The 15,782-nt window shown below is 24.5% G+C and overlaps 1 protein-coding gene across 2 annotated transcripts in view; it reads left to right on the forward strand.

The window, feature by feature from the left end:
* The window catches only part of LOC122503830, a 28,696-nt gene extending 13,227 nt beyond the window's left edge, over window positions 1-15,469 (forward strand). For both annotated transcript variants that reach the window (XM_043614552.1, XM_043614553.1), the window contains exons 3-13: window positions 800-981; window positions 1,242-1,504; window positions 4,436-4,631; window positions 4,832-5,118; window positions 5,216-5,616; window positions 5,890-6,035; window positions 6,248-6,573; window positions 6,738-6,872; window positions 7,242-7,426; window positions 9,738-9,892; window positions 13,841-15,469. In XM_043614552.1, the coding sequence (XP_043470487.1) occupies window positions 800-981; window positions 1,242-1,504; window positions 4,436-4,631; window positions 4,832-5,118; window positions 5,216-5,616; window positions 5,890-6,035; window positions 6,248-6,573; window positions 6,738-6,872; window positions 7,242-7,426; window positions 9,738-9,892; window positions 13,841-14,758 (3,194 nt within the window). In that variant the 3' untranslated portion in view covers window positions 14,759-15,469. The remainder of the gene's footprint in view (window positions 1-799; window positions 982-1,241; window positions 1,505-4,435; window positions 4,632-4,831; window positions 5,119-5,215; window positions 5,617-5,889; window positions 6,036-6,247; window positions 6,574-6,737; window positions 6,873-7,241; window positions 7,427-9,737; window positions 9,893-13,840) is intronic.
* The last annotated feature ends 313 nt before the right edge of the window (window positions 15,470-15,782 follow it).

Raw genomic sequence — 15,782 nt, forward strand, 5'->3', positions numbered from 1 at the left:
TTTCATTTAAAAATTCTGAAAAATGAGGTTTTTAAAAAATCGTAATTACAATTTTTTGAAAATAGTTGAATTTCTCGAAAAGAATTTTAAAATAATAACTTTAAAAATTATTTTTTAATACTTTTATATTTTTTGCAGAATTGTAACAAAAAATTTGGAAAATAATTGAATTTTACAAAAAATTTTGTATTTAAATATTTCAATTATCGTTAAATTTTAATAAGAATTGATTTTAAAAAAATTCAAATTAAAAAAAAAGTTAAAATTTCGAAATATTTTTTTTTAATAATTTTTAGAAATAATTAAATTTTAGAAGTTTTTACATTGAAATTATTTGAAATTACAATGAAGATAAATAACAATAAGTTTTTAAATATTTGTTTAACAAAAATATTTTAATTTGAATAATTTAATGTAGAAATTCTTAAAAAAAAGTAGTTTTTTGAAAAATTATAATTAAAATTCTTTTCAAAATATTTGAATTCCCGAAAATAATTTAAAATTGAAACAATTAAAAGAATTGTCAAATTTCATTGAAATAAATTTTTTATTTAAAAGAATTTTAATTTTACTACTTTTAAAAATTGTTTTAAAACATAGTGGTTTTTTTAACGAATATTTCGAACGTATAATTATTTCAAAAAATTATATTTTGTAAAAAATAATAAATTTTCATGAAAAAAAAAGTTTTTGTAACTAACAATGGGCGTTAAATTTTAAAGTTTTACTAGTCTAGTTAATAATCAAAAGTAATTTTTCTTTTGAAGATATTTCTAACTAATCGTTTTTAATTTAACAGGTGGTTTACCTCAAAGTTTGAGCGGTAGCGATACCGATGTTTCGACTTCAAACGAAAATTTAAGTAACGAGGAGCGCTATGTGATAAGACACACAGCTCGTCAGGAGCCTCAAGGTCAAGAGAATCAGCAACAAAGTCCCTCTAGATCTTCCAGTCACAAGGAGAACATACCAAATATCCAAGTAAAGACCATTTTTTCAAAAAAGAAATAAAAAAAAATAATTTTTCCTTTTTCACAAAAAAATTTTTACAAATTTTGAATTACATAATTTTTTTGCTATTAAAAATCACAGTCTGCCTGTAAGGTCAGATTTGTCATTTTTAAATATACCTACGTATGTATGTTTTTTTTCAATCGTTTTGTCCCATTCAGTAAACATTTCATTGTTAGGAAAACAAAACTATTATATAAGTTTTAACAATATTCTATTCTAATCTATAGGGTAATCTCTTGAATAGAAATAGTTTAAAAGATAGTTTAAACGGATCGAATCGAAACAGTTTAAAGGAGAGTTTAAATGGCTCGAATCGCAATAGTCTTAAGGACAGTATAAACGGATCGAATCGCAACAGTTTAAAGGATAATTTAAGTAATCGAACGAGCGTTGGTTCTAATAGAAGTAGTCTCGATGTCTCTACAAGTTCATATAATACACTTATTATTCACAATGCAAATGAGGAATCATCTTGGGCGCCTTCAGGAAGGTAATTAATTTCTTTCTTTTATTTCTAAATTTAAAAGCAAAAAAAGAAAAAATGTTTTATTAAAAGTACTGGAAAAAATTTAATTTTTTAAATTCATAAGAAACTTCTGAATTTTTAGTGTCTTTTTTGTTTGCCTCATAAACTATCAAACTACCACGAATTCTAATATAAAACCTTCAAAATTTTTTTCTATTTCTGACCTGAATTAATTTTTTAATATTATTTAATTATTTCAAAAAATTTAATGCAATTATCTTGATAAATAACAAGATTCTTCACAAAGATTCAATTATTTTTAGGAATTTAAAAAAAAATCTTTGCAAAATTCAATTATTTTTATAAATAACAACATTTATCCACAAGAATTCAATTATTTTCAAAAATAATAAAATTCTTCGAAGAAATTCAATTATTTTTAAAAATTTTAACGAATATTTCGTTAAGAATTCAATTGTCTTTATAAATAAAAAAATTTGTTCGCCAAAAATTCAATTATTTTCAAAAAATTTAAATAAAATTCTTTGCAAAAATTTCAATTATTTTTAAAAGTTTTTTGCATTTTAATAATTTTCCATATTCACTATTTCCATAAAATTTATCAAAAAATTTATTTTATTTATTTATTTATTTATTTAATTTTTGAAAAAAATTTCTGTTAAAATTCTACGAAAACATTCCATTATTTTCATAAATAATAAAATTTCTTATAGGAATTGAATTACTTTCACGAGAAAATTTTAAATATTTTTAACATAATTTAAAATAAATTTCTCGAAAAATGCAGTTACTCTTAGAAATTTTATTTAAACTTGACGAATTCAAATTTAAGAAACATTCAATTATTCAATAAAATAATAAAATTCGTTGCAATCAATCAATTATTTTTACAAATAACTTTTAATTCGTCTTAGAAAATCAATTATTTTTAAAAACATTTTTAAGTAATTCTGCAAAAGAATTCAATTATCTTTGTTAAACAACAAAATTCTCCCCATAAAATCAATAGTTTAAAGGAATTTTAATAAAATTCTTTTCCAAAATTCAACTATTTTCATAAATAACAACATTTATCACAAGAATTCAATTATTTTCAAAAATAATAAAATTCTTCGAAGAAATTCAATTATTTTTTCAAATTTTAACGAATATTTCGCTAAGAATTCAATTTTCTTTATAAATAACAAAATTTTTCGTCAAAAATTCAATTATTTTCAAAAAATTTAAATAAAATTCTTTGCAAAAATTTCAATTATTTTAAAAAGTTTTTCGCATTTCAATAATTTTCAATATTCACTATTTTCATAAAATTTATCAAAAAATTTAATTATTGAAAAAAATTTTTTATAGAATTCTACGAAAACATTCAATTTTTTCATAAATAATAAAATTTCATTTAGGAATTCAATTATTTTCTCGACAGAATTTAAAATATTTTTAATACAATTTTAAATAAATTCCTCGAAAAATACAGTTATTCTTAAAAATTTTATTAAAACTTGACGAAAGAATGATTCAATTATTTTTATAAATAACTTTTAATTCGTCTCAGGAAATCAATTATTTTCAAAAATATTTTTAAGTTATTCTGCAAAAGAATTCAATTATCTTTGTTAAACAACAAAATTCTCCCCATAAAATCAATTATTTAAAGGAATTTTAATAAAATTCTTTTCCAAAATTCAATTTTTTTCATAAATATCAAAATTTATCACTAGTACTCAATTTTTTTGAAAAGTAATAAAATACTTTGCAGAAATTAAATTATTTTCAAAATTTTTTTAAAATTCTCGTTAATAATTAAATTATCTTTATAAATAGGTAGCGAAATTTTTCTCAAGAATTAAATTATTGGCAAAAATTTTAATAAACTTCTTGTCAAAATTTCAATTATTTAAACAAAAATTTAATAAAATTCATCGCATGAATTCAATTATTTTCATAAATTATTATTTAAATTCTTCTCAGAAATTCAATTATTTTTCTAAATTTTAATAAAATTCTTCAAAAAGTTTTCAATTATTTTCAAAAATTGTTATAAAATTCAATTATTGAATTAATTATTTATTTTTTATTTAAATAATTGAATTCTCGTAGAATTTTCTAATAAAAATTGATTTAAATGAAATGAAAATGAATTTCGGTTAAAATTTTAGATAATTGAATATTCAAAACATAGCATGGATTTTTAGAAATAATTGATTTTTGAAAAGGTTTCAAATTCAAATCTTTGGAAATTTAAATTTTTTGTTGTTTTAAATAATAATTGATTTAAAGATTTGAATTTGAAATTTTTGAAAATCTTCATTTCAATGGAAAAATAATACCTAATGATTAAATAATTATGATAAACAAAACAATTGTTTTCGAATAATTTTACAATAATTAAAGAAATTCGCAAATATTCGAAAACTTTTGAGTTTCTAATAATTTTTAGAGTGAATCAGAATATTTTTTAGTGTCAGGGAAAAGGTCAAAATTCTGTTTGTAAATCAGGGAAAAGTCAGGGAAAAGTCAGGGAAAAACGAAGTTAAATTTTTGTGGCAACTTTGCTGCTACTTTTGATTTTTACTTGTTCTCAGTTTTATTAAAACTAATTTTTTATTTCACTTCAACTTTATTCAAGTTGGTTTTGGTTGACCTAAGTTCTATTAAATATTATTTTTTAATTTTTACATTCACTAAATTTTATTAAATCTGTCTTTGAAACCTAAATTTATTTGATCTACGATTAACTAAAAAGGAACTTCTGTTTGACCTAAGCTTTTTTAAAAACTAAGTTTTCTTGCACTGAGCTTTACTAAATCTAATTTTAAATTTTTCAATGCTTTTTTGAAAACCTAATTTTTTTATGGAGATTGATTTTTAATTGACTTGAGCTTTATTGTATATTATAATTCATTGTTAATTACTGTAAATAATTTTTTTTTGCAGATTGTCAGGTCTCGTGAGAGACCATGGCGATATGGGGTATTTATATTGCGAAGGTGGAGGAAAAGGGCATTCAAACAGCCCTACAATGCAATCATTGTCAAGTTTACCACACGACGATCATCTCTACGAGCAATCTGGAAATGGTGGCTGTCAAGAAATCACCGACATCCCTGACGATTATCTCAGCCAGTCGCAGGTAATTTTTTTTTATTTTTACAAAATGAACCAAATAATTTTAAAGAAAAATAAAAAAGAATTTTACAAAATGAACCAATTAATTTTGAAAGAATTAAGAAAATAATATTTTTACAAAATTGACCAAATAATTTTACGAAATAATGAAAATGATAACAAATTGTAAATTGTAAGTGTAAATTTTTTGATTTTGCTCCTAAGGTCCTGAAACATCTCGCGAAGGAAGTTAAGGTGCCCTCATACAGTAAACTGTCAGGAAATGACAGTAGTATTGATATGAGACTCAGAGAAAGTGATCGTGGAAAGCAAACGGATTATGAAGATAGACCTTCATCGTCTTCGTACACCACGACATTACTACCTCTTAAAAGTAAACACAGATTACTTGGTCCCACGGAAAAATTAACTCTCTCCCGTTCGCAGCCCGATTTGTCCCGAATTGGAAAAGTCGACATGGATAATTACGATCCACGAACAACTTCTCCTAGGTAATTATTATTTTTTAATTAATAAATTGATAAAATAATAATAATTATTTTGAAATTAAATTGAAATTTTTGAATTTTTTCCTCCTTCAAATTACAGACCGCAAACAAAGGGCAGAGAAGACATTGAGACGGCGGCCGGTGAAATTTGGCCGCCATCGGCAATGGTTCAAATAGTAATTCAAGAGAATAGTGCCTTAAAATTGGAGCTCGAGCGTTGTTACAATAAAGTGGCGAAATCACAGAAGCTCGAGCAGGAAATAGCAAAGGTGCATCGTGCCCACGAGGATTTAGCCGCATCGTGTGAAAGACGTGAAAAACTCGAGAGAGCAGCGAGACTAAGATTACAAAGTGATTGTCGAAGGCTCACTGAATTAAATCGTGCCTTAAGGGATCAAATTGATTTACTATCATCGCGAACCGACAATCCACCGATTGTCGAATCAATGCGGAAAGAATTAACGCAACGTGAATTACTCATCGGTCAACTTATCACTCAAAGTATGTCAAATTGATAAAAAAAAGAAAAAGATTCTTTTTTTCTTAATTTAAAAGATTCTTTTTAATTCAGAAAAAATTTTCTAATTCTTAATTTAAAACTCTTTTTAATTAAGAAAAAAAACTTTCTTAAAAATTATTTATTTATTTTTTTTTAAAGAGTATTTTTTCTTAATTAAAAAGTGTCTTTTTTATTGATTAAAAAGAAGATTTATTTTTTTTACTAAAGAAGGTATTTTTTCACTTGATTAATATTGGTTTTTATTTTTTTTCAAGATAAGGAACTCGCGGCGGCAAAAGAAAGGCAGGAAATTGAACTCGCCGCGCAACGAGCAACTCTTCAGGAGCAACGAACGCATATCGATATTTTGGACACTGCTCTTACAAATGCGCAGGGAAATGTTGTTCGTCTCGAGGAAGAGGTCAGATTTTTATTTTATTTGTCAATTTCTTCATTTTTTTTCTTATTTTGCTTTTATTCGTTTATTTTACTCTTCTCTTTGCTTTTATTTTTTTTACTTCTTTTTTTTTGGGAAAGAGTGTACGAAACTTTTTTTTTACTTTTTTTCTTTTTAATAATTTTAATACTTGTTCTTAAAATATATTTTATTCTCTTGAATATTTCGATTTACAGTCGCGGAAAAAGCAAGTTTACGTGGAGCGCGTCGCCCAATTGCAACGAGCGTTGTCCTCACTTCAAGCGTCGAGCGATCGACGCGAAGAGACTGAAAGACAATTGAGAGGGCAATTGGAGAGGGAATTGCGAGAGGGCGGAAATGGCGGTGCACATGGAAACGAACATTCGGCGAATGGCGAAACAATTGCTGATTTAAAACGAAGACTGAGAGAGAGGGATGAAAAAATTATGTCACTCGAGGGCGATGTCACTAAATGGGAGCAACGCTACCTCGAGGAGAGCGCTTTGCGGCAGGCCGCTATTGACGCCGCCAGTCTTCCAAAGTATGACAAAAAAAAATTGTTTTATTAAAAGAAATTTTGTTTTAAAACTCTTTTTCTCATTTTAAAGAAAGTACTTTTTTAAATTCTATTTTTCGTTTATTTTAAAAATAGAATTTTTTTTTAATAGAAAATTAATGTCAATTTTTTTCACTTTTATTTTATAGAGATGCAAAAATTGCCGCTTTGGAGAAAACGAGTCAAGACGCCGAGAAATTAATAGCGGAGGCACGCTCAGAAAAAATGCGACACATGGACGAAGTTCATGCCGCACAAAAGAAGCTCGCCGATCTCGAATCCAGGTATTTTTATTTTATTAACAATTTTAATTCAATTCATTACTCAAATTTAAATTATTAATCTTGTCCCAATAATTTCAGTTCATTGCATTTAATTTACGAATGTAATAAACGAACTCGAACTATTAAAATAAAAAAATCCGCCATATTGTATCCGCCATTTTTAATTTTGATAATCTGATGTCAGATTCGTCAGGTTTTTTTTCTTTAAAGAATGAAATTAAACTCAAACATTTTTTTTAATTCTTTGATAATTTAATTTATTTTCTTGTAGAAAAGAAGAAATGTCTTTCTTATAGGAAAGAAATAAATTTCTCTTTTTTTTTTTTTGATTAATTTGTGGAACTTAAATTTGGTTTTTATTTCTTGTAGAATGAAAGATCTGGAGTCGAAATTGGCCGAGAGGGACGCAATGATACGCGTTCTTCAAAAACATACCTACGATAAGGATAGTAGTTGCAGTAGTGGTGTTGGTAGTTATCCAGCTGCACACTCGTCTCATTCCAGTACTTCGGCAGATCATCATCATACGGTATTAACGAGTACTCCCGAACTTGGTAAGTTTATTTTATTTTATTTTTTCAAAAAATATTTTTAAAAAAAAAAATTGTGTGAAAATTCTGTTATTGTTTATTTTTAAAAATTTTAAGGTAATTCTTTGAAAGAATTTAACTATCTTCATAAATATCAAAAATTCTTTCCAGAAATTTAATTATTTTCAAAAATTTATTTAAAAAATTGTCAACATTTCAATTATCTTTAAATAAATAGCAAAATTTTTCTGCAAAATTAAATTATTTTCAGGAATTTTAACAAAATTCATTGCAAAATTCAATTATTTTCATAAATAATAGTATTCATCACAAGAATTCAATTATTTGGAAAATTAATAAAATTCTTCTCAGAAATTCAATTATTTTCAAAAAATCTCGTCAACATTTCAATTATCTTTATAAATAGCAAAATTCTGCCCAAAAATTCAATTATATTCAGAAATTTTGATAAAATTAATTGCAAAATTCAATTATTTTCATAAATAACAATATTTATCACAAGAATTCAATTATTTTCAAAAAATCTAAAAGAAATCTCGTCAACATTTCAATTATCTTTATAAATAGCAAAATTCTGCACTAAAATTCAATTATATTCAAAAATTTCAATAAAATTCATTACAAAATTCAATTACATATTTTCATATATAACAATATTCATCACAAGAATTCAATTATTTTCAAAAATTAATACAAAAAAATTGTCAGCATTTCAATTATTTTTATAAATGAATAGCAAAATTCTTCGACAAAATTCAATTATTTTCAGGAATTTTAATAAAATTCAATGTAAAATTCAATTATTTTTATAATCAACAATATTCATCACAAGAATTCAATTATTTTGAAAAGTAATAAAATTCAATTATTTTCAAGAATTTTAATAAAATTCAAGACAAAATTTCAATGATTTTCAAAATTTTTTCTTAGTTAATTGATTTTCAATCTTCTACTATTTTAATAAAATTTCCCAAAAGAATTCAATTACTAAACAAAAATTTTGATAAAATTCTTCACGAATATTCAATTATTTTTCAAGAAAAAAATTTCACAAAAATTAAACTATTAAAAATATACCTAATTTATTGCATGAATTTTTTCGAAAAAAACCAATTGTTTGAAACTTTTTTATAAAATTCTTCGCAATAATTCAATTATTTTCATGAATAATAAAACTCTTAGCAGAATTTCAATTATTTTTAATATAATTTTAGTCAAATTCCTCCAAGAATGTAATTTTTATTACAAATTTTAGTCAAACTCGTCGAAGAAATTCAATTAATTAAAAATTTGTTAGTAAAATTCTTTTTGAGAATTTAATTTTCAGAAACATTTAATTTTTCATAAATTATTTATTTTTGTATTTAAATAATTGCATTCTCGTAGAATTTTCTAATAAAAATTAATTTAAAAATGAATTTCAGTTAAAATTTCAGATAATAATTGAATATTAAAAGCCTTATAGCGTGAATTTTTAGATATAATTGAATTTTAAAAAGATTTCAAATTAAAATCTTTGAAAATCTGAATTTTTCCTACTTTTACTTAAAAATTCTATGAAACTAATTTTCTTCAAAAAGTTTAATTAAAATTTTTAAAAATTATTTCAAGTTTTTATTTTCAAATGTATATTTAATTATTGAAGAATTTTCGAATAATCGAAATTTTACTTAAAATTGAATTGCGTAAACAAATGGAAAATAATGGAGAATTTGAAAATTCTCAAGAACTTTTTAAAAAAATTATTAAAAATAATTGATTCAAAGACGAATTTTATTAAAAAATAATAATTCAATTGAAATGAAGAAAATGAGTTACAGTAATAATATTCTTGTAATGTAAAATAATAATTTTATCACTCGGTCATTTTTAATTTTTATAAAATATGAAGAAATCGAGCAGTCCGAGTCTTCATGTTTTACAATAATATTTGGTATTCCCTAATATTTTTATCAGTTGTTGAATTTCAAAAGGTTTGAATTTGAAATATTTAAATAATTCCCATGGAAAAATAATAATGATTAAAAATATTTTTTTAAAAAGAAGTTATTGATGTTTTCGAATTTTATTTTTGAAGAAATTTGTAAATAAATGTAATAGACATTTTTTTGAGTATCTAATAATTTTTAGAGTGAATCAAAATATTCTTTAGGGTCAGGGAAAAAGTCAAAATTTTGACTGGAAATTAGGGAAAAACAAAATTAAATTTTTGTGGTAACTCTGATAACGGTTTTTTGCAAGTTATTTTTTAATTAGCTTTTCCTAATTAATTAAATATTTGATTTTTTTCTTTGACGTGTTTATTATTTTTTAGTGAGCAGTGTACTGGGCGGTGGAAGCGGTTACGGAAGCACGGGATCTTATGGCGTGTCCGACAGTTATAAATACAGAAAGCAGGGAAGTTTTGAGCAAACAAATAAGAGTCTTGACGATCAATTGAAGGAGCTGGATTCACAACTACTCAGCAAGGTAGGCAGAATCTCCACAGTGTAGTGCTCTGTATAATCGCGTCTCGAATCACATCACCTCTTCCCAGTCAACCGAAGTTTTTTTTTAGCAACGCAAAACAAAATTTTTAAATTAATTAAAATATGGAAAAAAATGCCTTCTAAATTAATTTACTTTACAAATAGAGAAAATATGACTTTTAAGTTAATTTAATTAATACAAAGGGAAATTATTTCTTTTCAACATTATTTTTAATTATTAATTCATAGCAAAAAAATTTTATTATACAAATTACTTTTTTTTGTCTTTATTTTGTAATTTTATCTGCAAGAAATTAAATCCGCAAGGAAAATAATTCTTTTTCTAAGTTTTAATTTAGTACAGAAAAAATTACATTTATTTTAATTTTATTTTTATTTAATTTCTTTTTTAAGTTTTATTTAATTTTCATTAGAAAAAATATTTTTTCTGTTGCTTTCACACTGAGAGTCGGATAAACTAGAAATATATCGTTTAAAGAAAGAAAAATTGAGTCATATTTAGTTTTATCACTTCGTGCCACGTGATTATTGTAGAAGAAAGCTGATCACGAATAATTTACAGAACACACACTACAAAAGGTATTCATTGTGTTTGTGTTACGTTTTCTTTTTCTGTTTTTTTGAAGCATTTAAAACGTTGAAATTTCACTCGAGGGCAGGTAGTATTTTTTCAAAAAGGAAAATTAGAATTAACTTTTTTTCAATGTTAAAAAATTTATTCCTGAATATTTTTGAATACTTTAAATTCAAAATTATGATTTTGCTTTATTTTAATTATTTTAAAATTAAGTTAAATAATTTAAAAAAACATTTGAATAATTTTAAAAACGTTTGCATAATTTATAAAAATATTTAAATAATTTTAAAAAACGTACTTAGATAATTTTAAAATCATTGAAAGAATTTAGAAAATATTTTATTAATTTTAAAAAACATATACGAATTATTTAAAGAAATAAAAAATGATGACATTTTTGAGACTAGAAAATAAATAAAATATTTTCTATACTTCTAAATACTCAATAAAAATACTATTTTTTTTCTTAAAAAGAAATATTGGTTTTGATACTAAAATACCTGCTCTTGAAATTGTGAAAAAGTATTATGATATTTTGTTCGAATAAATTCAAATATCCTAATACTCGTGTGGTAGTTTTTCAATTACGATTTTTTTTCTACACTAATAACAAACAAAATTAGTCTTAAAAATTCGAAAAAGTTCTCTTCTCACATAATTAAAAAAAAATTGATACATAGTTTAATTTTTACTGTTACCGACAACAACGACTTTTATTTTTAACGCGATTGTAATGTTTAGAATCGGAACATAATTTTTTTTTTCATAATTATTAAGTGTTTTATTATGTTCATGGTTTGATATAAAATCGAGAAAACAAAATATAACCAGTAACGGATTTTTTACATAACGAATTGGTTTTTTTTGGCGTTTTTTAACATTTTTACTTATTTTGTTTCTTTTTGCCGAGAGTGATCCAACTAATTTCCTTTTCCCCTAAAAAGAACAATGTGGTCCGGATATGTGATTTTTAATTACATTTGAATAATTTTTTTATTAAAATATTTTTTCCCAGTAGAATTTATCGATTTTTTCGTTTATCTTTTGGGATTAACGAACAGTTTATTAGTTTATAAAAATTTGAATTTTCAGTGAAATTTTCTTGATGGTATAGTTTAATAAAGTATGAATTTAATAAATTACGGTGTTTGATAATGAAAAGAAAAATTTTAAAAATTAAAGTCAGGGAAATAAGTTAAATTTTTTAATATATATGTGATTAATTAATTATTAAAAATAATAGATTTATAGGAGAATTTTGGTTAAAAAAACTAAAAAGAATTGAATTTTTAAGAAGTTACAAATGATTGCAAAAATTCAATTATTTTTCAAAGTAATAAAATTCTTTGCATAAATTTAAAAACATTCACGTCAAAATTTCAATTATCTTTACAAATAATAAAATTTTTCTCCGAAATTCAATTATTTAAAAAAAAATTCTTTGCAAAATTTCAAATATTTTTAAAAGATTTTCTCAATTCAATGATTTTCAATAAATCTACTATTTTAATAAAACTTTACAAAAGAATTCAATTATTTAAAAAACATTTTACTAAAATTCTACGAAAATGTTAAATTTTTTTTATAAATAATTAATTTTTTACAGGGATTTAATTTTAAGAAACATTCAATTTTTCAATAAATTATTTATTTTTGTATTTAAATCATTCAATTTTCGTAGAATTTTCTAATAGAAATTGATTTAAAAATTTATTATTATTTTTAATATAAGTTTAATCGAATTCCTCCAAGAATGTAATTTTTCTTAAAAATTTTAGTCAAATTCGTCGAAAGAATTCAATTAATTAAAAATTTGTTGGTAAAATGCTTTACGAGACTTTAATTTTAAGAAATATTTAATTTTTTCAATAAATTATTTATTTTTGTATTTAAATAATTGAATTCTCGTAGAATTTTCTAATAAAAATTGACTTAAAAATGTATTTCAGTTAAAATTTCAGATAATAATTGAATGATAATTGAATTATTATTAATTAATCAATAATTCAATTTTTTTCATAAATAATAAAATCCATCGCAAAATTTCAATTATTTTTAATATAATTTTAATCGAAATCCTCCAAGAATGTAATTTTTATTAAAAATTTTAGTCAAACTCGTCGAAGAAATTCAATTAATTAAAAATTTGTTGGTAAAATTCTTTTTCAGAATTTAATTTTTCATAAATTATTTATTTTTTTATTTAAATAATTGAATTCTCGTAGAATTTTGTAATAAAAATTGATTTAAAAATGAAGTTTAGCTAAAATTTTAGATAATAATTGAATGATAATTCAAATATTATTATTAATTAATCAATAATTCAACGTTTTTCATAAATAATAAAATTCATCGCAAAATTTCAATTATTTTTTATATAATTTTAGTCAAATTCCTCCAAGAATGTAATTTTTCTTAAAAATTTTAGTCAAATTCGTCGACGGAATTTAATTAATTAAAAATTTGTTGGTATAATTTTTTATGGGAATTTAAATTTTAGAAACATTTAATTTTTCAATAAATTATTTATTTTTGTATTTAAATAATTGAATTCTCATAGAATTTTTTAATAAAAATTGATTTGAAAATGAATTTCAATTAAAATTTTGGATAATAATTGAATTTTTAGTAATAATTGAATTTTGAAAAAGATTTAAATTTAAATCTTTGAAAATTTGAATTTTTCATACTTTTAACTTACAAATCTGAATAATTCATATTTTTAAAAAGTATAATTGAATTTTTTTTACAATTATTTGAAGTTTGTATTTTGTGATGTATATTTAATTAAAACAAATTATTTAATATATTTAATATATTTAATTGTAAACAAATGAATTTGAAAATTCTCAAAGAATTTTTTCAAAAATTATTAAAAATAAGTAATTTAACGCATGCGCGCGGGTACGTCGTCTATGCGCATGCGTCGCTAGAGAGAGAAAGAAGAGGGGACGTTAGGAAGTCTGACGCTTTCAGTTATGGGATTCGTAGACTTGCATTTTCTTTAATTATTTATTTTTGTATTTAAATAATTGAATTCTCATAGAATTTTTTAATAAAGATTGATTTGAAAATGAATTTTGAATTGAAAAAGAATTCAATTATTAAAAAAAATTTAATTAATTAATTAATTAATCCCAACTTTTAGTATAGGGGGTAAAAAATTATAAAAACACAGACATTCGGTAATTTTTGTTCATAATTTCCAATCTGGACCACGATTCTTTTCCTGATTCCAAAAAGAGAAAAAAAAACAGTCTTCCAAAGAGTGCGCATGCGCTGTTGTGGCGAGCACTAACCCTTATCCCGGTTCTCCTTCTCCAACGCGATGGTATTCTTCTTTTTTTTCAGCGGGCACTTTGCTGTTTTCCAGGATTCTCTAATCCAGGCACTGCGTCGCGAAAAGGAAAAATACCCAAGCCATTACTGGCGAGTGTAAATAGTGCAGGTAGTTCGAGTACGGCGTCAAGTAAAAGTCGTTTACTGGACGATTCAACTGGCGAGGCAACTGGTAGTCTCATGGAATTTGCCGCAGCATCGGCGACACGCTTTAAAGGTACAGTATCAAGATTATCAGTGGAGAAGCCCGAGGAGATGATGCTACTTGAGAAGCAGGGTCGCAGTTCACAACGACAGAGAATGCAAGAGGGCGAGCCAAGAAGAGCCGGTAGTCTACCACCGAGTTCCCTTCCACGTCCACCACGATCATTGAAATCCTCAACAAATTCACGCTACTGTCGCCTAAGTGATTCCGAAGCGAGAAAAAAATCAGATCCTGGACCAGTGATTGACACTGGAATGAAAACAACAACAACGCGTGACTCTGGTAATTGTACACTCGATTACGGTAAGTTTGAGAGTAGTGCGTCGTCGAGGGCGCCAAGGAGGAAGAAGACGACAATTTCGGAGAATTTCGGTCAGAAGAAGGGATCGTCGTCGTCGTCGCCTGTTTGTGAATACGAGCGTCTTGGGGATGTGGATAAGAAGAAGCAAATTTTACTCGAGGTGAAACATCGTGAGCAACATGGACGTTCATTGATACCGCCGCCATCGCGTCGTATCGGCGAGTACGGGAGATTGAGCGACGGCGATGGGAAAGTGTCATTGAGGAAGACCGGATTCACCAGGGGTCAGAGTACTGGGAGCACTGTCAGCAGTAAAAGTGGACGAGACTCTGGTGGCACTGCCAGTAGTGAGGCCTCTACGTCATCACTTCCACCCACCAAGGCCAGGTCAATACCGCGACCTAATTATCGCATCCAGTTCTAATTTTTACGAGAACGCCTAGGAATTAGAGAAATCGGAATAATTCTAAAACACTGCTTTTATTGGAAAGAATCCATAATAGGATGGTCCAAAAAAAGTAAAATCGGAATTTTAATGCTCTCACATATTTTATTAATTTAAATATATAGTTATTTTGTTATTAAACGAAAAGGAATGAAGATAAGAATAAAACAAGAAAAGAATTAACAAAGATTAAGAATAAAAAAAAAAAAAAAATTATTTTTTCAATGAAAGCGATGTTTTAGAATTATTTTGAACTGAAGCCATAATAATCTTACAGTAAGCTTCCTTAATTACATGTTAATAAAATACGATAGTTCCACGAATTTAAAATGCGCCATAATAGTTAAAAAAAAGAAAAGAAAAAACTAAAAAGCAACGTGGACATTCGAGAGTACGTAGTACATTGTATAGCGTTTAATAAGACCTAGTCATTACCAAAGTAAACTTCCGTGCGGACGAAAATTTCCGTTTACCATGTGCGCAGTAAATGTCACTCGTACATTTCTTTAAAGGCTCGTTCCCTATTAGCTTACAAGAAAAAAAGAAAAGAATTTGCGTCAAACAAAAAAGTGTCTGATTCTATAAAAAGAAAAAAAAAATATTTTGCTTTCCATCTTTTTTTTTTATTGATATCAACAAATGCTGCCAGGTGAAAGTTTCAGAAAAAAAATTCGACTCTTCGCCTAGAAAGAAATAAAAAATTTGTTCGTCACTTTTGTAAATATTTTCGAATTTGAATTTATTTAAAAAAGATGAATTTTATTTTTTTTTCAATTCAATTTCAATTTCTTTGCAATGTTATTTTTTTCTAAAACCATATTTTTTCGAATGAAAAGAAATTTTTGATTCAAATTAATTTTGAATTGATTGAATTTAAATTGAAAATTAATTACAGTCAATTCAAAATTAATTTAATTAATTTAATAAAAAATTAATGAATTAAATTTAAAAATGAATTAAATTCAAAAAGAATTGAATTAAATTAAATTAAGAAAAAAATTTA

Source organism: Leptopilina heterotoma, unplaced genomic scaffold, assembly GCF_015476425.1.
Source record: "Leptopilina heterotoma isolate Lh14 unplaced genomic scaffold, ASM1547642v1 Lhet_270, whole genome shotgun sequence".
NCBI lineage: Eukaryota > Metazoa > Arthropoda > Insecta > Hymenoptera > Figitidae > Leptopilina > Leptopilina heterotoma.